General features: G+C 38.2%; 1 protein-coding gene across 16 annotated transcripts in view; it reads right to left on the reverse strand.

Annotated features, from left to right (window-relative positions):
* Window positions 1-3,597: 3,597 nt before the first annotated feature.
* Window positions 3,598-25,044, reverse strand: part of TENT4A (terminal nucleotidyltransferase 4A) — a 79,336-nt gene continuing 57,889 nt past the window's right edge. For 2 of the 16 annotated variants that reach the window (XR_003257900.1, XR_003257902.1), the window contains 3 exons: window positions 21,812-22,008; window positions 17,454-19,682; window positions 3,598-15,087 (listed from right to left, as the gene is read on the reverse strand). Coding sequence is in view for 3 of the 16 variants with exons in the window: in XM_026091966.1 (XP_025947751.1) it covers window positions 21,826-22,011 (186 nt within the window). In the remaining 13 variants the exon portion in view is untranslated. Of the gene's footprint in view, window positions 15,088-15,134; window positions 16,309-17,453; window positions 19,683-19,798; window positions 22,012-25,044 lie in introns of those variants that run through there. The other 14 variants (XR_003257891.1, XR_003257901.1, XM_026091965.1 and 11 more) reach the window with 12 other exon arrangements.

The raw sequence follows: 25,044 nt of genomic DNA on the forward strand, positions 1-25,044 counted from the left end.
TCCTGCATGTCGGGATGGACTGTTTTTGGGCTTGGAAGGGGTGATCCTTGAAAAATCAACATGCCCTCCTGGACCCCTCTTCTCTCCAGGACTTTGGGATTCTTCCAAGCAGATCCCCAAACAGGCCAAATTCTGCTCTCCTGAAGTCCAAAGTTAAGATCCTGCTATTTGTCTTGTTCCCTCCTCTGAAAATCTTGTACTTCACCATGTCATGATCAGTGCAGCCAAGGCTGCCCCTAACTTTCACATCCCCAATCAGTTCTTCCTTGTTTGAAAGTATCAGTCCAGTAGAGCATTTCACCTCATAGGCTCCTTAGTCAACTATGTCAGGAAGTTATCATCAATGCACTCCAGAAGCCTCCTGGATTGGTTGTGCCCTGCTGTGTTGCCTTCCTAGCAGATATCAGGGTAGTTAAAAGTACCCCATGAGGACCAGGGCCTGAGAATGTGAAGCTCATTCCAGTTGTTTAAAGGCAGCCTCATTTATTTCTTCTACTTGATCAGGTGGTCTGTAGCAGACACCCACCACAACATCACCCACATTGGTCTGCCCTTTAATGCTAACGCATAAGCTCTCAACTGGCTCATCATCCATTCCCAGGCAAAGCTCCATGCAGTCCAGCTGCTCCTTCACAGAAAAGGCAACTCTCACTCCTCACTTTTCCTGTCTGTCCTTCCTACAGAGCCTGCAATCATCCATTGTACCACTCCAGCTGTGCGAAGTATCTCACCAAGTCTCTGTGATTCCAGTAAGCATAGCCTTGCAGCTGCACAGACCTCTAATTCCTCCTATTTTTTTCCCCATTCTAGATGCATTATTTTACAGGCACTTCAGATGGGCACACTCATGTTGATTTCCAAGGAAAATGGCGAGAAACACTCCCATTATGCTAGCCTTTTGGCACTTCCTTTTTTTTATGCATACATGCAAACTGGGCTATCTTTTGCCCTGTTTTGCTGTTTGAGGTTTCTCTTATCCACATCACCCTGCACCCTTTGTTTGCCAACCCAATCCACCACTTCCTCACTTGARCATGTGTCATCATCTTCCTCCTCTGTCACTCCTGGTTTAAGCTCTCCTCACCAGGTTGGCCAGCCTTTTGCCCCACTTTGTCGGGTGAATCCCATTGCTCTCTATCAATCCTTGAACTTCAAAGAGGAAAAGAAAAAAACCCTCCTTGCTGGTATTAGCTTAAATAATTACTATAAATTTTTTTTCCTCTCCTTTCCTACTAGTCTTTAAAGCCAGATCTGAATAGTAGTGATAATATTTAATTAACTTCTTGTTGATCAACTATTGTTCCCTTCAGAAAAAAAAATGTATTTTTCAAATAAAATATTCTGGCACGTTAAGTACATTCCAAGTACTTAAAGCTAATATTTCAGTATATTGCTTCTGCTAAACAAAATTTAAGATGGGAATTTTCCGCTTATAAGAGTAAAACCTTTTGTCTAGGCTAAACTTCAAACATAGAATGCGCTGGTTCCCTTCCTCACCTTCTCCCTGAAATTCTTTTGATGTCACTTATTTATTCAAACTAATAATCTTCCTTGACTGGTTGTTCTTTCCTCAGTCTTATCCACCATTGCAGTAGAGGTTATCAATACCAAGAGCAGTTGTTTTCTGCACCTGTGTAAGCTTTTGATTTCATATCATGGCCCAAGGGAAAAGAACTCTACCAGTTAATGATGCAAGAGAAATATTTCAATCATATCATAGATATAACAAGCTATCTTCAGAAGCAGTCTGGATTTTTAAAAATAAAGATTCTTTGACTGTGTTGTATCCCAAATAACCATGTCTCTTCATATCAAGATATAAAAAAAGCACAGTAGTGCATAGAAAGAAGATAATATAGTCACTACATCTCAGAACACTTAAGACAGGTGTAACATTCATATACAAAAAGATAAACACAAGTAGAATTGCAAAGTCCATCTCCCAGGCTTTTTCACTTTTAAGTGTAAAAAAACATATATATATATATATATATATATATATATATATATATATAGCAAGTGTGGTGTGTATTACTAGCTACCTAGGCTGATTACTTCATTTCGTATTTTGGAAAATATTTTCAAGAATGGTTATAGAAGAAAAAAGGCTCAGTAAGATCTGTCTACAAGATTCTAAACACTCCTGGTAAGGGAATGAATTATTATAAGAGAATTAAACTAAACTGATGACTATTTTATAAACAGTAGGATTAAGAAATACTAATAAATTATATCAATAGATATAATGTTAAATAGGTGGGAGTAGAGATGCTCAAGTCCCTTGAAACCCCTAGAGAGAGAAACTGAAATACCAAAGCATAAACAGCTTGCTTTATTTGATCTTGTACAGTGATCCTATTTTAGCAGGAGGGTTTTCCTTGCTTCCCTTGATCTGCTATTGGTCAGAGGTTATGGTGTAAAAATAGTGCCCCCCCCAACATTACCAGCTTGCCATTTAATAGAAATAAAATTTGCAGCTATTTTTATCACAAGCAAAAGAAAACTTTTTTTTGGGGGGGGGGGAGGGGGGGTAGGGAGCAGGAGGGAAGCAAATGTAAAAGCAATTTCTGGTTTATGTAATGCTCTGTATGATATTTCATGAAGCTCACCCATGAAGTCAACCAAACCAGACAGAAAGATAGGGGATAATTCAGATTGGAAGGGATCTCAGACTTATCTAATACAACCTCTTGCTCAAAAGCAGGGTCAGCTATGAGGTTGGACCACAGTACGCAGTGCTTTATCCAGCCATGTCTTGAAACACATGGAGACTGCACAACCTCTGTGCACCCTGATCTATTCTTTGACTGTCCTCATCATTAACAAGTTTCTCCATATATCCAGTCAGAACCTCCCTTGTTTCTATTTGCATTGTCTTCTCCTCATCCCACCATGCACCACTGTAAAGTACATGGCTCCATCTTCTTGATAACCTCCTCATTAGGTACTCACAGGCTGCTGTTGGGTTCCCCCAAAGCCTTCTCACCTTCATGCTGAAGGAACCCCATTCGCTCAGCCTCTCACAGGTGATTGACTTTCTGCAACTTTCCTGAAAATCTGCATCTAGGTGGAGGGGAGGCACAAGTCTGTAAGCATGCTGACTTCCTAACTGCAGGCCTAACTTAGAGGGTACGCATCCCCTGTGGCAATAGTCAGTTGGGTAACCAGGAACACTACAGATCCAGATTAGTCACAGGCTTCTGCTCAGTGGTGATGTCACAGGAAACACATGAGGAGCTGGGATAAAGGGTAGGAGACAAACATCAAAAGCTTAACAGACTGGAATTCTGCTCTGCTGCTCATGAAACGGCCTGGTCCTATCGGGTTTTCTTTTCTTCTGATACATAATTCAATCAAACTTGTTCCATAGTATTTGTATTTGCAATAGCCTTTTGAGCACATTGCTTCTGCATAGATATTGTTACATCTATTCATTGTTCTCCTCTTTACAGTTAAAAATGAAGCATGCAGCAGAGACCTTCTTGTATAGTTTTATTCTGCACTGTTCAACTCAATCCAAATCACTGATGAGTGACTTTTAGAAAAAAAAAAATCAGTTTTTCTGAATAAAAGTAACTTTTGCAAACAGAAAAAGAGTAAAATAAAGACAATATCTTTATTATTTCCACTGAATGGACATACAGTAGTTATTCCTGGTAAATTAAGATCCTGTGGACATTTACTTTTGGAGACTCCCTGGAGTAAAATATATATTTTTTTTAGACTATCGTCTCAAATTGTGAACAATTTCATTAGCAGCAGAAAGTACATTTTAAGAATACACAGAACATACCTGCAGCAAAGGAGACAAATTTAAATCAAGGTGCTTTCTACTTCCAAATTTTGATATCTGTCACATGAAAAACTGTAGTTCAGTGGAATTCAAGACTGATGAATAGATCTAGAAGGCCATACTTTTAGCTAGATTTTCTACAAAAATGAGGTTTACGCAATTGCATTTAAGACATCCATCCCTTTGCCTCCCAGTAGAAGGTTTGAATCTGTTGGTCAGCTTCAGCCAGGCTTGAAAGGAGTGAGTAACACAAAGATAGCTGAATTACTCTTGGTCACACAAATGTTAGCAGCTTGGTAGAGAACCCTGAATCACAGCAGTGTTCTTGGCTATGGAAAGACATGCAGAATTCATCTTCTACACACTCTATTTGTTGACCATCGAAGAGGATGACATTTGAATCTTCAACAATATCACTCTGATTTTTGTAAGCATGTTAGCTAAATATTTCAGTATCTTAATGTTTGCAAAGTTTCTCAAGAAATGTAAGTCCTGCATTTATTTTAAAATCTTGAGAACACTTTCTTAGCTGCTGTAAATCAGTGCAAACTCACAGCAGTTATTCTGACATACACTATCAGAGGAAGCGTTCCCATAGAAAAAGTGATACTGAAATGCAGCTAAGGGCAAAAGAATTATGGGGATACACTGCACAATCTACTTGACCTATTTTTCTTTCCGTATGGAACTGATTTTTTTTTTTTAATAATGAAGTAATAAAAGTCATCTAGATTCCATCTCTCAAAGTTTATGTAGAAAAGGAGTAATTACTACTCCTTGCATGTGAAATCATGTGATTTTCAAGAAGGAAAGTATTTGGTACATTGTTAAGTACAGGGATTAAGAGTATTCCTGCATACCTCCAGTTAATATTGTGTATATCAACTAAATACATACAGGGAGAGGACATTTAAATAAAATTCTTTGAAAGCATGACCAAAAGATTCCAACACAAGTTACAACAGCTGTCAGGCTGCTCTAACCTATACTCAACCAGAATTATTAATGGTCCAAACCTGAGGGCAGAATTTACATGACACACTCAAACTTGATATAATGAAAATAATCAGTGGAACTTTGAAATAGCATGGTACAGATTACATACAAATGATAAAGTAGGTATGTAAAGTGTAGTAGGTAAAGTAAAATGGGTATGTAAAGTAGATAAAGTGTATATGATGTAGTACATACAAATGCTAGACATTAGAGAAAGCTCAAAATCAAATACATAAATATATATGCTATAATAGTATGTATCACTGTTTATATAGCCTGAATTCTATTTCTGGATAGGAACAGAGCAGTAATAGAATAGCTTATGCCATATAGAATGGTAACAGTGACAAGCTAAGATAAATCAGGAGTTCTGAATAGCAGAAAAGACAATAATAATTGGAGACTTTAATACCATGCAGTATTACGTGAAAAAGGAGTAAATGATGTAATGGGGTACAATGGACAAAAAAATTAAGATCCCATAAATGTCTGCAAGTTCTCTCCTCTTTTATTCTTCCTTTCTTTCCTCACCTCCCAAAGGTTCTGCTAATCTCTCTCCACTCCCTGTGTGCAATTAGCTTACACTTTTTTTCCCATTTCTCCTTGCTCTAAAGCCCTTTACTCCTCTCCACCCTTCTGTGTAGCTGGAGAAGCCAGTATCACCAGCTCCTTTAATTGTAATTTGTATTAATTTTCTTATTATTATGCCTTTAACCAGATCCTTTTCATTGCAGAAACTCCTTTTCTCTTTTATCACTTTCCTCCTCCACACAAATCACTCTCAGCTTATCTGGAGACTGCTTACCTCACCCTGAAGCCAGCCAAAGCTCTTGAAACTGCTGTCTGCCTCTGGAGGGAACGAAAGAGATGTAGTAGCATAGATGTAGGTAAAGCTTGCTCCATCTGGAGCACATAGCTCCCCTTTCCAAATCAACCTTTTGCAGCTCAGGTTGTTGCATCCAGAGCTGTTATCTTGCATTTAACAGCCCCCACTGGGTTTGCTTCTTGGAATTTGTCTACTTACTTTTCAAACTCAAATAAGATTTCACATATCAAATTTTCAGGAAGAAATTCTGCAGCTTAAACCAGAGGTTAAGAAAATTGTTTCATCTGCTTGCTTTCAACCTGCACCTACATGTTCTGTTTGATGCTGTTTGACTGTTATTAGAAGAGACTGGTAACTATTCCCTAGCCTGATTTTTTTAAACCTTTGTCATGTCCATCTTTGTTATCTCTTGTCAAAGCTGAAAGGTCCTAACCTGTGCAACCTATGCAGCCTTGCCATCTAGAAACTATCTATATATTTGACTGTTCTTAGCAATTTTTCCAATTTTATATTTCCAATATATTTTTCACTATATCTTTTCTCATATTACTTTTTTTGACTATAGAAATGAATATGGTATTTGGGATGCAGGGATACGATGGACTAACAGTCACAGCATCAGCGTGTCAGTGTGATACTTGTGCAAGGCAAAATATCTCTAACTGATAATGCACTGGTGGGAAAGCAGGCAAATACCCGCCAGGTTTAGCCACTGTCCACACCACTCAACATCTTATCCTAACTGAAGGATGGGAAGAGATGTAGCAAATCTCCCCTACACAGGAGATGAAGAATGCAAACCAGGCAAGAAAATAGTACAGCCCAAATTTTCAAGGGTCTTGGCAGGGTGAATAAAATCCCCCAAAATGAAAATAAACCACAGGGTCTTTACTACTTTAAGCAACTTATGAACAATACCCAAGTCAGTTGTGTTGAAGCTTGAGATTCATCTCCCAGAGGAAACAGAATTAACAAGAATGGACAAGGGTACCCTGACTTTTGTGCTCTTCGAAGGCCCAGACTTCATTTTTTTTCTATTAAGACTCACTGCAGAGGGATGAACCTCTAGAACAAAAAAAACCAAAGAGCCTCAGAACATGGGTTTCGGAGCTTGGTGCAGAATGTGAAAGCAGTACCATTCTTTTCACTTAAGTCTCTTCTGACAATATTTCTGCTGCATATTCTCCTCTTATATAGAAAGTAAGAAACTGTAGCAATTTATGAGCTTATCTGATCTCAGTGGTGCATTCCTATGAAATTAAGAAAAAAGGTTCTTTACAATGAATAGAAAGTAAGCAGCTTTTCCCCTAGTTTATAAAGATGATGCAAAAAGACATTCAGAGAACATGGCCAAAAAGAAAGGAATTTTCTTTTTAGTTGTAAGTGCAGTCATTCTGCACATTCTCCATATGCATCTTAAAGAATACGTAAGATAGAGACTTTTCTTCTTCTTGATTACCTGTAGTGATTTTTCACACAGCTTTTTGAGCTTTAGTTCTCAAAAGGAAGCACATTAAACCTCAGATTATCAAAAATAACTCTTCGGCCATTCTAGACTACATTCTGTGTTCTTAAACAGTACTGAACAGGGTTTTTTTGTTCCAGAAGTATTAGCTTAAAACAAGAAAAAGAACAAAGAGAAGCAGCAACAAAAAAAGAAAGCCAAAATACTGAAACAGAAACATTTAAAGAGAGCAAAGGTTCATCTGCAGACTTCTGAAAGACAAATCAGAGCATTTATAATTACATAGTTTCCTTAGCTCCCCTTGATATATTTATATGATAAACTTATCACATTTCATACATGTACTTCATAATTTGTTTGCAAAATAAGGCATCACTGAAGCCTAATAAAAGTGACTTCAGCTAGAACCCTTTTAGAAGATAYGTCTACTACAATAAAGATGCACTTAAAAGAAATCCTTCCTCATATTACCTACTAAAATCTGCAACATTGCACAGCAAAGCAGCAAATAGAGGGAAAAAAACCCACTTTCTGGTGGATTAACCAGAACACTGAAAAGTGTTCACTGATTAGAGCAATGCACCATCTGAGGGAAAGGGAAGACTGTTTTCTGTGGAACAGCAATCTCTATTCAAAAAAATTAAATACAAAAATCAAAACAAAAAAGCTAACTCAAGTATTCAGCGAGCTAAGAGAATAGGAGCAACTCTTTACCTTAAGTCACTCACCTATGCATGTCGCAACTTGACTCAGCATTCACCTGATTTTTGAAGATCAGCAATTATCTATCACAGCACATTGGTAAAACTACATCATGAGGCATTTGCAGAAACTAGAATTTTAGTTAATTTAAGCTACATTCACTAATAGTTTTGAAATACTGCAAACTATTTTTTCAGTAAATAGTCTTCACTGGGGAAAACACAATACAAGTTAACTCTTATATTGCAACTGTGAAGCTCTCCAGCATTATCAGTTGTCTGAAACCTCCTTTTAAAGTTCATGCCTAAACATATTTGCGGCCAGCCTATATATATTTTGTTCTTGTAGGAGCGCTTTCCTTTAGTTGTATTGCCACCAAATTAGTACATGCATGTAGGCATCAGAGAATTAGAGATCGCTGTAATGTGAGTGTTTAGAAGACAAGTTAGGCAAGCTTTAAACTGTAAAACTAAACTTTACTAAATTTATTAACAGTTCATATCTTGCTAATGGTTAATTCTTAATTGTTATCATCACTGTATACAAAATYGTTAGTCTTTAATACTTCTACTCTACTCACCAGCTATGAGCATTCACTACCAGAGCAGAACGCCATACAGCCAGCATTGACAGCTACAGTTCCTGGCAGTTCTTAGTCACTGAGGTCAAGCCAGTCAGACTTGAGCCCTTTGATGAGAAATGTCAAAACCAAAGTAGACTTGTCTTTTTCCTCTCCAGTTTCCTCGCTTAAGCATGATGTTTCTAAGCTACTCACCTGCCTCCCARAAAGGAGGTGGAGGGGAAGCAGTCCTCATCTATTTCTGATAAGGCATCTCTTGGTTTTGCCAGTTCCTGCCTCGTATATTTGAAAAGGTCTTGTCTGCTCCCAGTCCTTTGTGCTCATCTTGTCCTCTGTCTAGCATCACTCCATGTGAATGCCTCTAACATGCAGGTATGCATTGCCCCTTCAGGGGACACGCTGCTCAAATGCTTATGTGAAATGCTTATACTTTGTGACGGGCTGTGCCATTGCACTGTTACAAGATACTTTATTACTGTTATGCTATTTTAGTACGTTTATATTCAGGTTTTAGGCAAGCTAACAAGAATTTTATCCTGATTAATACATTTATAGTTTGTAGTGTGACAGGCCTTCACTGTGGCTACAGTTTGAATAGATTTTTTACCCCCTTTCCTTGTGGCTATGCCTCCTAAGCCCCTTCCCACCAACCAATTCACAGGCAGTTGGTTTATCCCCACCAGCCATTGTTTTTCATAATTAAGCTCAGCTATTCTGCTTTTGCCTAGGAAGACCAGTCCCCCTGTCAATTAGTCAAAACTACAGCAAGAATGGGATGAAAGGATTTACCACATGGAAGCAGTATGCATGAACCTAGCAAATCATTGCTGCTGCCGCCAGACAGAAGGAAGGGCCAGTGGTCCTGGAGGAGAGAATGAAAATGAGAAGATATGGAACAAGTCACTGAGAGGGGACAACTGCAAAAACCTGCCCAGGATACCAAAGCATGTCACTCACATTACACCCCAGTAATTCCCATCTCCCCTCTTTGTGTTTTTTTTTCCAGTTTAGAGTTCATCTTTCTTGGCCACAGGTGACTGGAGTTGAGCAACATTGCAGTAGCCATCTCTCCAGTGTGTCACATGATAGAAGTTTTCCTTTTTCCACYGAAAGTAAACAACTGATCCTTCTGAGATTGGCATAACCTTTATTGCTCCTCTGTGCAAAATAGGACTATGCTGGAAAGAGAACAGTTAACATGAAGTTTGGTCTGTCTAACTGGTAATTGATACATTGCTAACATCAATAAATATGAAAATACATTTCCTGACTTGGCAGGCTTAGAATTTCAGTGTGAGCTCTTTGTGTCAAAGCTGTCATTTACCTAGAAGAGACTTAAACCCAGTCTCTTCCAGGGCCTGATTCATGACAACTGCCATTTCTCTACTAGTTTTAGCCCATGGCATTATCTGGAAGAGACATGCTTGATTTGAAAGTGGGCAGAGAAATTTTCAAGTAAATTACTCTGGTCAGTAGAGAGATTAGAGCAAGAGATTTCAAATATGATCTGAACTCTGTTTTCAAATATAAGCATATCCCACTATCTATTGAGGACACACTTCTGAGAAGAGCAATAGATGATTCAAAGGATAGCGAAGACATTTTTCCCATAGCAATTCATGTAGTAGAAGGGAAAACTGTGCATGCACTTTACAAAACAGTTTAAATGTACAGGGACAGCATGCTTCCCATTCATATCCCAATGATGCTGCCCCAAAAATGAAGTATCAGGGCTGTGAATGGAGAACAAAGACAAGAGAAATGTCACTAGGTAGTCATACAAAGGATGTTCTGTGCTTTTCTGCTGGTATTGGTATAATACATAAATAGCTATAATGGAATTATTAATGACATTTTGATATTCAAAGTATTGTACTGCAGATTGTATTTGTACTTTTAAAATTACTTATAACAAATATTGTTGGTGGAAGGAGGAAGAAAAGGAAAACAGGAAAGTGATGATGGTCAGCAGAGCAGGGTATTAAATGATCAATGATGGAATGCCAAAACAAAGGACAGAAATGCGATGACTAATGGGGTACTACTCAGTAACAACTGTTGCAGACAAGATTCCTCATAATAAACAATACAGCAAACAGCAAACTATTGGATTAGATTAAGCTACCAACAGATTGGACCCAGCCTCCTTAAATCTGGTCATACTTTGAATAGATGGCTCATCTTGTTAAATTAATCTGTATTAATCTGTAGTATTCAAGTCACTGACAGCTACCTGGAAGCAAATTATTGGGGGGGACGGGGGGGAGGGGTTTCAGTCTAGGCTTGGCTGCATTACTGAAAGCTTTTTCTAAAATATATGTTGAATTCACTGTAAGAAACATGATACGAAACCAGAAAATCTAAAGTATTTGGTGAACCTTTAGCAGACAAACATTTGACACACACTAGTAACAAACCATGAATTTTACTGAATATATGTTCTTTATATAGCCTAGGAAACATCTTGTGAAATAAAAAAGCTCTAATAAAGATGTCCTTCTGGAAGAAAATTCAGATCCTTCTGCTACAGTAGAGCAAATGCTTACTTCTGACAGCAAAAGCTAAAAAGCTCTGAAAAAACACAGATTTCTCAGTGTCAATATAAACACAAGTCAATAAAAAGTCTTATGCATTCTTACAGAACGTTAGTCTAAGATGGAGGCACTACACCAGCAAAAAGATACAAGATGAAAAACAGATTTTTGTACCCTTATCTGCAGCAACTTCCAGAAAAAAGCGAGAAGACTGAAGAAAATGGCCAAGAAAAGCTTGGGGGGGGGGAAAAGAGGGAAACAAAAAAAACACACAAAACCTAGAGGAGTAACTAATCTTGAGGCAAGAAAAGAGACCCCATGAACAAACCTAGTTGTGTTTAGAAGTTCTTTAGTTAAATATAAGATGCTATTAAATACAAGCCCTATCGATTCTGCTTGTTTCACTTGTGATTTCATGTCCTCTTTAAAAGCAATGATCAAAAAATCCTACTGCCTCCCAGCAGAAAATGAAGTGAATCAAGGCTGACAGAAATGTTTATTGAGACTCCTTCACAAGCATATTTCTGCTCTTCCTTTCTTGACATGACCTGAAACCCAGAAATGAGTGTCATGAGAATGACTTTACTAGTGGAGTTCATGGTGCAAAATGTGGTCATTCTTAAACGGCTGGTTTTTGGATAATGACATAATCTTACTTCTCTTCGGTATTCCCTACACTGAAATAAACTCCCTACATTTCCTATATTAGGAAAATCCATGTAGTGAAAAAGCTAAACTATTCTGTTTAGATGTGCTAATGTTTATCTCAATGAATTTTTGGACATTCATTCACCATTATTCTAGATACATCCTGCATAATGCATCAAAGTAACACAGATTAAATATATATTGATATAAAATATCAAAAGGGATAGAGATAGGACACAAGTCATCTCTACACCACCATATTCATGGAATTAACTCTTAAATTGATGGGAACAAAGATTCCCCACATTCAGCTTAGATTGCGCAGAAGAACTGAATCAAGTTCCAGTTTGAAAAGGCCTTTGTTCTGTCCATGTTAAGAGTTCAGTTCCTATCTGTTCTTCCCCATGCATATTTAGTAAACACAAACTTATTTACCATGGCAATTGCAGACATTATGTTACTGATTAAAAATCTTACTGTTATCAACTCTTTAACCTTTAGAAAACACTGATAATAGTAAACAATGTTCAGCTAAAGCCAGGTCACACAAGAAACATTTGTACCTGTTCAAAAAGCAAAGAACTCCCATTTGGATAAAGCTAGGAGCTCTTCTCAAGAGTCTTTTGCATCAATGTTGAGTATAATTTATTTTCAGCTGACAACTTGAAAAAACAACAAAAAACCCCCCAGACATTTCTGGCTAGCTACACAAAACTTGCCAGTGTCAGTTCTGCTCCTGAAAACACTTGAAAATAAGTCTCCTCTACACACTAAGACAATTAGGAGCGCATGCACCTGAGCTGGATTTGTGTAGTTAAGGGACAGATATCTCTAAGAAGGAAACAATATTTTAGTATCTGGACATATGAAACATTAGGTTAGCAGTGTAACAGCACAGTGCAAATCAACCACACAGTTTCCCAGGTACAATGTAGATAGAGAAACAGCTACCCTGGTCACTGATCCATTCCTTACCACAAATAAGATGTTCTGAGTATAATTCACGTGTTACAAAATGAAATTACTTTCAAAGCTACCCTGTGCCTCCAGAAAGGTTTTTCAAACAAGGCAGCACCACTTCTCCAACCAGCACAGGTGAGTTGTTCATTATGCCAAGGAACATAAAAATGATCTAAGAGCGCCCCCTCTCAACGGTCAGGGCAAACTGAATGTGGAAAACTGAATTTGCCTTTATTACTAACAGCAGCCGCAAATCTTGTAACACCCTGTAAGAAGATAACTAGGAAAATCCCACATATGAGTCAATTTAAAGTCTTATAGCCGCCTGAGCAACATTCAGTTCCAGCACTTCACGGGGACTTTCACTAAAATAAATAAAAAGTCCACAGGAAAAAAGTTCTCCTACCCCCAGGTTCAATATTTACGTAAAATAAGGACAAGCAAATTGTGAAGTAGCTACTGACAGAGATCTATTTAAACAATGCTGAAAAAAATCAATTCATCTTCACCACAATACTTTTCATAAAGCACCCTTAGAAAAAGCCTGCTGAGCCCTATCTCATGTGCATCTGCTTGGTCTTCGAAATTTAAACATATAATGAATAATGCTTTTTGACTTGATAATTTGAATGGTATAAATACCCTAAAGAATTAAAGCCTTCACAATCTCAGACACTTCCTCCCTCCCTCACTCCAACTCAGTCCTCACTTCTTTCAAGCCAGAAAATACAGATTTTCAGTCCTTACAATCAAAAATAGATTCACACAAAACACTGGGCAATGGCATCTGTCATCTCCAACAGATCTCACCTGTAATCTAGATGGGCCAGAACTGAGTACAATATGAGGACTGCTCCATCACTGCACAGCACATGAGGCAATAGGTCAGACAAGAGCTAATACTTATCAGCTGCGTGTGCTGGAGTGTAGAAAGCAGGCAGAAGCTTTAGTTGGGAGGGCCTGAGGATAAAAGTTAGTACAAAGGGTGAAATGTCCCATGATGGTTTAGCTCACCCACACTGCTGCAAGGTTTCCAGATCTTAAAAATCACATGGGAGAAAAGGACCTGTGACACCTGCCAATTCCAATATATACCAAGACATCATAAAAGCTAAGTTGCTGTGACTTTGATGAATCTCCAGAAGATGAAGTAGATCCTCAAATGTCAAAAGATTCAATAAACCTGTGTGTCTCTGTAGCTCCTGCCATAACTGAGTAAAGAATTAAGAGGATTACCTTCTTTTTTTCCTTCTTTCTCCCCTGCCTTTTTTTCCTAAAATGAGTAAAGCCACAGGGAGCTAACCACTGGAACTCTGGACTTTAATTAAAGAAAGTCACTACGGAAAATATTTCATCTGATATGCCTTAGGATCACATTTACGTTCCCTGTGAGACAGACTGGCAAATTTAGTCATACTGTGAACTCATACGCCCCGGTCTTTCTCTTATCATTTCTAACCCATAAGTCTCCACCATTTGAAAGTAGCTAAAAATTCTCAGGTGTGCAACCTTGTATTTTGTACCACTGTATTCCATCCCATCTGTAACATTCAGTACTACAAAACTCTAATCCTCTGTATTGGTCATGCTTCCCAAGCTTGTCACATCAGCATGTCCAGTTCAGTGCACGGCAATTTGTGTCATAATCATTAGCCAATGCAGTCAGTTAAGTTAATCTTCAACTAAGTGTACCACCCTGGCCCAAAACATTTGCACTCAGCACCATCTATTTGATTCTTTTCTGGTTAAGTAGCAGATAACACCCTGGCTCATTCTCCATGTAACACTGAATCAGATGTTTTACTGATTTTTTTCTTCTTTTAATAACAGCAACACTGTGTTAGGCATTACAAACCATTTGATAAATGGGCATTAGATCTTACCTCAATTTCTAATTAGCTCTATTCTGCTTCCCCACCTTAAGATGAAATATTGACACTAACTGTCCAGATAATGACATTTGCCATTTCTTACAGATACTAAACCAGCTGTTCTCCAGATATCATACTAGCCCTAGGGTTTTTTGTTGTTGTTGCTTTTAGGTCCTTAGTAGGATCTGCAGTTTGACATGCAATAATTCCCATTATGCCAGGATAATTATTTTATATTTCAAATTGCATTCATTAAGCTCTTCGGATTTTGCTTCCTTTTTCTTTGTGGATATTTCCTTTTCTGTATATCTACTCCGGATGGACATTCTTCCTTACTTCTACGACGCAAAACAAGGAGCAGCTACAACCTACACACGTATGATCTAGAGTTACTTAGGCAAAACTTGGGGCAATTGCAGCCTCAAAACCCAACCTTTAAGTAAAGCCTTTTCACGATGCTTTCAATTCCATCAGTTGCTGTCTTACTAACATTCAGGCATGTAGCACTGTTAGTGCAAATAATCTACCTACTTCTGTACTGCAAATAAATGTGAAGCAGATTAATTATCAAAAGTTTCCATGATGCATCTGTGTAACTCCCATCAGCAAGAGAAGGTGAAGAACTTAGCATTCCAGTGTGTTTTGATGACATCCTACACAAACCATTTCTTCMACGCATCCACACTGTGTTACCATTTCAAATGCAAGTCAACTGAAATCAGAAGAGAGACAAAATAAGTTTATTAATAACAACACTACAAAGAAGATGCAAATAAAAATTCACTTTAGTCACATTGTGTTACCATTACAAATGCAAGTTGACTGAAATCAGAAAAGACAGAATGTTTATTAATAATAATACTAAAAAGAAGATGCAAATAAAAATTCATTTTAGTCAGGAAGATTACTTCACTTCTTGACCAGTTATCTGTGTTTTGTGACTATGCATTTCGAGGAATTATTGACTTTAGAAGTCAGTGTATTCTTGTTTCAACCTGTGTGTCTTAGAATTTGCAGAGGTATTTTACTAAGTGCAGGGCAAAGCACAAAAAATGAACAATTGTTGTGTCATTTTTGCCCCATTAAAACACCTCATAAATGCAATGAATATTGTTAAAGCAAAAAATAGTTATTCTTTTTCATGATATCACAGAAAAAATTAGATTGGGAGAAACGCTCTAGAACCATGTGGCTCAACCTCCTGACGCAGCAGGACTAACTTCAAAGCTAGATTAGGTTTCTCAGAGCCTTGTCCGGGCAGGCTTTAAGATGGTAATTTCTACAGCTTCTCTAAAGCACTTCTTTCAGTGCTTAACTATTCATCATTTCTAATATGCACATCCATACGGTGTATATAATTTGCATAACCTTACATTCTTTGATCAACATCTTTTTAACAGAGGAATGGGACAAAAAAGTCATTTTGTTCAACTTTTGTATCAGGAACTAGCCAGAAAAATCTATCACAGTCCTGTCCTTGAGCAGAAGTGACAGCATTTCCTGCTGATCTGAGAGGCAAACAGATCTGTTGGGTTGACTATTCTTCCCAAGTCTCTCTATAAGGATATTAAAACAAAACTTGCATTTGCAGCTGATAATTGCAACCGTTCTGTTCACCCGCTTGAGACTGCACATAATTATTAAAGATTAAACTTATTTTTTATTAACTTGCCTCCTAGGAAAATTGCCTCCTGACAGAACAGAGATGACTGGATGATCTCTTCCATGATTATGTAGTATATAGTACTTAAATTGCCTGTTATCACCTGGACAGGTGACTCTTGACATGGGTGAGATCTCAGCTACTCATCTTGGCCTCTCAAAGGCATTAGGTAGATGCATCCAACAATACTGCTGAAGGAGGTGGATGAAGCCAATCAAAAGATTCAGCTTTTCCTCTCTGTAAAGGAAGAGCAGGAAGAAAGGCATCTCCCTGCAAAAATTTTCTCAAGAGAACAGCTCCAAGTGGATCAGCAGGAAAAGTTTCAGATAGAGAGTGGTCATTCTGGCACAGAGGTTATGGGCTCCAGTTTAAACACTGCTCTCATCCTATCTCACATAAAATTTTGTAATGTAAGATTCTAAATCCTTCTTGGTTTATGTTTAAAAATGAGTCAGTGAAGCATTTATTTGAACACACCCCCCCTTAAAAAAAAAAACAGGACAGTAAATCAACTTACTGTTCAACTCTTACAAGTTATACAAGTAGAAAACAACTTGTTGCACAGCTAATTCACAGCAGAAGAACATCCCACATCAGTGGGGCAGGAAAAAGTAGCTGGAGTAGGATGCCCTTTGCATCTGTAATTCAAGCATGAGGGACAGTGGCACAAAAAACATTAATAGTGCCACAACAGAAAGTTTTCCTGATGAAAAACTGCGTGCATGTGGGCTATTCTCTGAAGAGGGGGAGGGAGGGAAAAGTGACTTTTCATGGCAATTTCTACATTCATGTATCAATCCCTCAACAAAAAAAGGCTTAATAAAAAAGCAAATGGTTTGAGTCCCTAATTAATTTGAGACTGAAAAACTGCTTTCCCCATAAGGCAGCATCCTACCTCAAAACTTTTGCAGTATCATAATACTGAGAAGAAATGTAAACAGAGCTTTAGACAGAAAATTTGCATATTTCTGGTACAGAAATGTTCTACAAAAAGCACTGCTATCATCCTTGCACTAGAATGCAAGTGGTTATTCTGTGATCACTTTAACCAGTCATAACAGAAGCACACAGCTGATTCTCCACACAGATCTCTTGTAGACACAAGCTTTCCACTAGTCTTCATCACAAGAAATAGAAGAATCAAAAGTATACAGAAATCTGTCTTCCTAGGAACCTTATACTACTTTGCAATCCTTCAGGCAGAAAGAGGAGAGCAAGCTAAGTGAAGCCAAAATGATTTTACCAGGAAGAGAAACCAATACCCAAGATATAGATGGTGCAAAACATTGAGGCTTTGCAACAACTCCATTTTCCTGTAAAGAGTAAATTCCCAGGGAGAGAACAATTTAGTATTTCACAAGTCCTCTGGAATTTCACTTCCAGTTCAGGTGCTCAAAGATGACTAACACACTCACCATCACCATGAAGCATCCACTGTACCACTGAAGCTACGGGCCATAGTGTATCAAATTGCTCATGTTGGAGGCCTTCATAACAAGATCACACACAACTCTGCTGGTGGCTCAGCAGACCTCAACCAGCTTCCAACACCATTGTGTGCTTTCTGCTCACAGACATAAGGTTTTCAGGCACACTGAATCTCTACTGAGGCCCACACCAGCAAGACAGACCCCAGCCAGCGAGTAGACTGTGCACTTGCTGATCCACAAGCATATAAATGTTATCAGTATTATAACACAGCACACTGACCCATACCCTCCTGCTGGCAGGCCCCCCTTAGTATGTTGTCTACTTAAGGTTCAATAAATGGTCAGTATTGCACCTCTTAAACCATTTTCTGTTACAGGTTAGTTGGAGTAAATGACAACCTGTAATGGATCTGGATACTGGGGTTTATTTAAAAACCAACAAGATTAGAGCTTTTACTCTAGTTAATTATTTCACACACACATTTACTTACTCCCCTCCCCTGCCAGCAGCATTATGTTCACTAGGTCTTGACTTCCCTTCCCAGCAGGGAGATTGCTGCTGGTCTGGGAAGATCAGGCAAAAAGCCATATTAAGCTCAGGCTGTGCAGCTGCTCACAGTTACCAGTCTTGGGTGTTACCACCCAAGGTCCCTCAGCATCTCCCCCAGCATTTGTCTCCATGCATCTACCTGATCTCCAGTATTTTCCCTCACTTCCAGGATCTTTCCTCCAGCCAGGATATTTGCCTTCTTTCCCGGCCCCCTTCTTGTTTCCAAGACCACTCCTCTTCAGGAACCCTTCTTTCTGGCACCACATCTTCTTTCCAGAACATCTCCTTCCCCCCCTCCCCCAAACCCTGGAAGTCCCCAGTTTTCCCAAACTATATAATAGTTTATGCACAGAAGCACAACACATGGTCAGCCTCCTGACTTGCGGTTCTGTCTCGGGTCTCCATTCAGGAGGATTCAGGACAGGACACTTCAGTTTGGTCCAGGCATTACAAAATTTGCAACCAGCTCATACCAGCTGCAGCTAGCAAGTAGCAGGCTTGAGAACTCACAAGTTCAGTTTCAGACATTCACTGCCACATACATAAACATTCAGTTATAGGGCACTTGTTAGTGTTTACAATTCAGGGTTTTTTTGKTTTTTTTTGGTTTTGTTTGTTTTTTTGCCTACAACAGAGGAAGAGTTCACACTGCTTGAAGGTATATCATACTTCAACATTGCTCTCAGATAGCTGCTATGCCCATTTTCTTCCTCTGTTGTTCAGGATGCTGCCCACTGCCATTCTGTGGAAAGAAAGCAACTTTGTACCAACAGGCAATACATCCATATCTTCTCACCCTGTCTGAGTACACAGGTGGATGTAGGAGGGAAAGAGCGACAGGAAAACTCCAACATGACACTAGCACTGACATCTCTTGAAAGTACAGCAGGATAGTGACTGAGCTCTTTCCATAACATACTCTGTGACCACATTCATCCAATTTGCAGTCTCCTCCTTACACATCTAAAGAACATGGCAGATTTTGCCTGCGAACACAGTACAAAATCACAGTCAGTAGGGCTGGAGAACAGATCAGGTGGACATGTGATTATTTTTGACAAGGGTTCAAAGGAACACAAACTCCCAGTGCAACTCCTAGTGCATAAATGCTTCTCTATTATTCTCCAGTGGATATTTATTAACACTGACCAAATATCATGGACTTCTGTCTCTGAATCCCTAGTCCTGCACCACAGTCTGTCAAATACTTCAGTTCTGTTTTTTGTTTTTTGCTGATTTACACAAGTCTCTTCCTAAGACTCAATATCTGAAGTTTTGAATTTGAGACAGTTACTGAAATTTCACAGTCCTCTCAGAGGGTTAACAGAAAGCAACAACAGCAATGCATCCCACCTTTGAAGAGGCTAAAAACTGGCCCAAGATTTTGAAAGGAATCTAGAAGATACAGAGAAGGATTAAAAAAATTATATAGAACGTTAAAGTATCTCAAAAGATCAGTTACTCAATCTTTTCTCTTAGGAATACTGTAGGGAACCATCTCTAACTTCTTTGCTCTCTCATGTACCAAGGGATCAAATCTAGAACTATGAAACCAATTCGCATGTTCATTACTCCCTTTCTAAACATGTCAAAGAAAGGACTTACTTACCAATATGGAGAGGACATGCTTTGCTTAGAGTATCCATCCCCCTTCCAACCTCATTCTGAAAATGTTTCACAAGAACAAGTTAAGCAGATATTCAAAGTGCATGTTAAACTATAAGATATGGCCAATTTACATCTTCCATTAATTTTATCATAAAGATGTACAGAAGAGTGACTGGTCTCCAAAGTTTATTAAAAATCAAAGAATAGAAAACTTTACATAAAAATATGTCAATTTTAGCTTCCACATAGTTGTCCACACAAAAATTTAAACATGATTTTTTTAAACCTGTAGCACATAACCACAGTGATAGCCAGGCCAATTTATTTGGTTCACCATGACTGAAATGTTACATGATACCACTTTTTAAATGAATTTTGCTTTAAAATGGACGCTAATATAAGACACCAACTAAAGCCTCTGAAGGCTCTTTAATGTAGTTTTATGGTCAATATTGCTAGTGTGTGAAGACTAAGCAGTACAGGCTCATGTAACAGCCCTTAAATATTATTTATGAATCAGCTCACAATCTTTTAAAATTGTGATGAATCTGGAGCATTAAGACAAACTTTTTGCAAACAGATATGCACTACTCTACTTTGGAATGTTGCCCTCTCTCCCCTCAAAGACCTGTTCGGATATGACAGATTCAGTAATAACAAGAACTACTCCTGCTTCAAAGGCATACTGCATATTAAAAAGCTTCATCATACTAGACACCTCCTTTTAATATTCAGGTATCAGTTTTAAAACCTTCTATAACTGTACACAATATAGATGTTTTCTTAACAGGATTTTTCTTCATCTCTCTCTGCTAATGAACTTTGATGTAACTGATCCGTAGTTTTCTGTACAGTTTAAGAACTCATTAAAAAAAATGGGAAGTCAGAGGGCATGAGATGTGACCTACTCCCAGGACAACTGTGGTGCTTTAAAAACTCAGGGTTAGGCAGGATGCACATTTTTCAAAAAGTTAAAGACTGTTTGTCATGGCAATACACACTTGCATAGTATACCTGTATGCATCTGTAAATTAAGTGCCAGCCACTCATACTGTGTACAACACTGGGCTGTGCTCTCCTGCAATACATTAAAAGATACTTCTTGTAATGCTTAGAGCAGCTGAAGTACTTTTTATATATTTGCTCTTAACAGAACTAATGCATACTGCTATACAGATTCCTTAATGGAATCAACATATTTCCTTTCTCCACATTTCTTAAGCCGGGTACCTCTGTTTAATAATGTTGTTTGAACCCAAATATTAACAGGTTACATTACTAAAACACAAAGCATGTAGTTCACAGCTTTAAATTTCATGTCAGAACTTAAATCAACCTTTTCCCCCTCCCCCTCGGAAGTTTTACGTCGGTACTACGAATGCTGGATTTGTTATCTAGTTAAAGGAATAAACTAAAACTCATTGGTCAGAGCAAGACAACTGATAAAGGCCAGACAATGAGCTAAAAAACACAGGGTCAAAATGCTTTGGAGCTTAATACCTTCTTAAAACTGTAAGCCAAATCACTTTTCATTGTGAATCAAGAAGCCTTGAATATTACCAAACGTCATATTTGTAACACTGCTCAGACAACCTGCCAAAACTATGAACCCAACTTAGATAATGCAACCTGGGAAAGGATCTGTAAATTAAAAAAACTCCTTAAATATAACTTATGTGACAATATGAAATTAAATTAAAAATTCCAAGTTATTGCACAAATTATACTTCCAATATTTACAGAGCAAAAATTTCTGAACTTTGAAACAAAAATAGAAGAGCAGCAAATTTATTTTCATGAATTCCCAACTGGATTTGCTGCAAGGAAAAAAATTCCAGCTGAAGTTTCCTTCACTTCTAAAATAAAGAAAACCCACAAAGGAACAGATGTAGCCACAGCAAAAAAAGCCACAGCATTTGTAAATGTCCTTGCAGTTCTATTGTCAGAGCTGCTTCGGCACTGGATGAACCATTGTRGGAAGGCAGAAAAACAAACATTTAATAAGGCTTCACAGATAAGCACAACTACTTCTTGAAGATGGACTGAACCACCACACAAAGAAACATGCAAAGAAGTCAGCTGCAGATATTTGGCAACACCAATAAAACAATGTGCTGGACGCTGGTCTCCATGCCCCAAGTCAAGTGGCACTCACTCCGTTACAGTCCAAACTGGGGAAGGTTACCTTGGCATCTGCCATTATCTGCTGAGACTAATAGGCAAACTGTCTCTGTGTTTTTTTCTTCTCCATATATTACGATTGTACTGGTGGTGTCCTCGGTTACCAACTGGTTGTCTCATGCCTCCACTGCTGACAGGACTGTAGCCATTGCCTTGATTATGGTTATGAGCCCCCTTCATGGAAAACTTCATTCCACTGTGCTGCTAAAAATAAAGAATAAATAAAGCACTCAGTTTAGGCATACAAAYAACTGAAACAAAGCACCTATTGCCAGTTGTATTTCTTCAACATACAAGTCATTCTCACAGAGCAGTGCTTGGAGCATGTACTGATTCATGCTTGTCTAATTTAGCTGCATAAGTTCAATGGCACTAACAGCTTAAGTCATATTTTCTGAAGTAACCATCCTGCAGATGAAATGGTGTAGATTTAAAAGCAAAAGTCCTTAAAACCCTTTGATCTCAGTATTAAATATGCTCATTATGCATCACCCTTATAAAAACAGACCTTCCACACTAGATAATAATTGAGAGCCATGTCTATTTTGAGGTTCTTAGCAAAAGCATGACCAAATGAGATATTCAATAAGACTTTCAGAAATGTTATCATGCAGTCATGGAAGAATGTGAGGGCAAGACCATATGAGCTGACTTCAGACAAATCACATCTGCTCTGCTCATAATCTCACTCAGCTACAGTTAAATTAGGTCTAGTTTGTAAGGAGCCAGGCAAGCACAACTCTGTCAAATCCTACTAGTTTAATCACAGGGCAACCAACACTCATGCAGCTATATGGCTCCTAGACCATACCTCGCATACAGAGCAAGGCAAAACAGACATGAAGTGATCAGGAGCATGTCATGACACTGGATTTATTTGGGGGGAATGTCCAATAACTTGGAACAAAAACTGGTGAAAAGGTTTAGTGGCAGCCAGAATAAATCTACATATCACAAGGTACTACAGGTGTCCCTATCACATAATGGCATACAGCAAATTGGTTTAATGTATGTAAAGTAAGTACAAGAGTTTCAGAAGATGAAATTGAAACAGACTTTCCAAATACTGGTAACTTCAAAACAAACAACTTTTTCTGATGTCTTAAGTAATAACTTCAAGACAGACAACTGACTCTTCAAAAAAAGCTAGTAAAACATTTTGTCTACTTAAGTGGTTAAGCAGGTATATCACAAAAGCTAATATTTGAGTCAACTGTATAGAATATGAGCTACATATATATATATATATGTGTGTGTGTGTGTGTGTGTGTGCGCGCGTGTGTGTGTGTGTGTGAGCTACTTTACTAGCCTATACCTCCAAACAAGTCTGGAGTGAAAAGAAGAATACAAATACACCAAGGCATCAATAAAATTGCGTATGCAAATACAAAACAGTTAAGGCACAATTCTATAAGCGATATTTTACTGTCAGATCACAATTAGAAGAGACTAAACATAAAGAAATACAAGCTGGTGAAGACTAACACTTGGGGAATAATTAAAGTTAACTACAGGGTAGTTAAAAAAAACCCTCTTTTCATCTGTGAAGAGTGCCCTACGGTGACTCAACCAGCTTTCAACATGCAACTTCTACACTCCCAAGTAAGATATGCCAAATGCTTTCTCAGACTCGCAACAGTAAAATATTCAAGGTCAAATAGGAAAAAGTAACTCAAGAAGAGAATCTTTCATTCTTAGGGAAGAAGCAAAACTGCCCAAACATTATTTATTGTTTTCTTTGGCAACATACTTCAGCTACTAGAAGTTATTTATGGAAGCCAACACATGAAGCTAAAAATATTTAAAATGCATTTGATATGTTATATATTGGCAAAAGGTCCTCAACTCAACCCTCAATTTGAGGATTTGGCAGGAAAAATTAACAGGGGTGGAGGGAAAAGGGGACCAGGAGTTAACTCCTTGAACCAGGTCATCACAAGATCAGATAAGCACCACTGCCCATGCAAGAAAAACAGGTATAACAATTAAGCTTATCTACCTGTATCCTAAGAAGTTCTACCCTAGATATGTTCAAAATATAATCAATCTTCCAAAGAATGGTTAATAAGCTATCCAGAAAGCGATGCCCAGTTTGTCCCAATGAAGCACTTTGAATCGCGTTTTAGGCCATCAATCTAAAAAGGACTGAAACTATCAGATCAGAATGCGAGTCCGTCTAACCAAGTGTCTTGTGACCCATCAGCTGACAGCAAGTGCTTCGGGAAATGCGCTCAGGGACTTCCTGGGCCAGAGATGACATCTTTAGATTAGTAGTTCTCAGGGAGGAATCATTAGTTTGCTCTAGGTGTTTTTGTTCGTTTAAAACATCCTGGGCTAAGCAGTGTTAGCACAGGATAAGTGTCCTATGCTAGTGTTTCACAGCTCAACTACGCATCATCTTTCTGAATGATTTTTCAGTTCTTAGTTATACATTACTTGTCATTCCGCTATTTGCCTTTCCCATACTACTGCTGACTACACAGACCTCTATCTGATACCTCCTCATTCCCTTTTCCAGGTTGATGAATCATTCATTCTTCATATATAAGCTATTCAATACCTTTGATCACCCTAACATTCTTCCCTAATCTTCTTCCATTTCTATTATAGCTTTCTTCTGATTTGGGAGATGAAACTACTCACTGCTCATGATGTGGGGATATACATGGATTTTTACATATTTTCTTATCTTCTAACCAGTCAATCATTTGGAAGAGGATCTGCTTCTTTAGTTTCTTTCAAAATCTTTAGTAAAGGAAATTTACTTAATGTCTTTTAGAAATCATAAGAAGCTATATGAAACAGCTTCCCCTCGTCCACGCACTTCTTTATCTCCCTACGCTCAGGTGTCCCATCATCACTGAGCTGGCATGTCTGTAACCAGATGATGGCTGCAGAAAGATCAGATAATCAGAAGAGAGCCCTGTATCTGTGATGTGATAGACAAATCTGGTTTAGATATAGTTTTGACTTCTTTAGATTTTTCTTGATGGAATAACTTCCCCTCCCAGCATATGGCTACTGATCCAAAAACTAAATGATAGAAATGAAATCTTTTGGGGAAGGTGGTGATGACTTCGATCCTCTGTAAATAAAAGCTGCCAGATCTGGAAGGAAATTTAAAAATTTGCATTTAAAAACAAGCCAGAGAAAAAAGAAATTCCATAACACATACCAGATAAAATGTGTGGAAACTTTTTTTAAACAGAAATTAAAAAAAAAAAAAAAACTTAAGCA

Source organism: Apteryx rowi, unplaced genomic scaffold (assembly GCF_003343035.1).
Source record: "Apteryx rowi isolate R43461 unplaced genomic scaffold, aptRow1 scaffold_933, whole genome shotgun sequence".
NCBI lineage: Eukaryota > Metazoa > Chordata > Aves > Apterygiformes > Apterygidae > Apteryx > Apteryx rowi.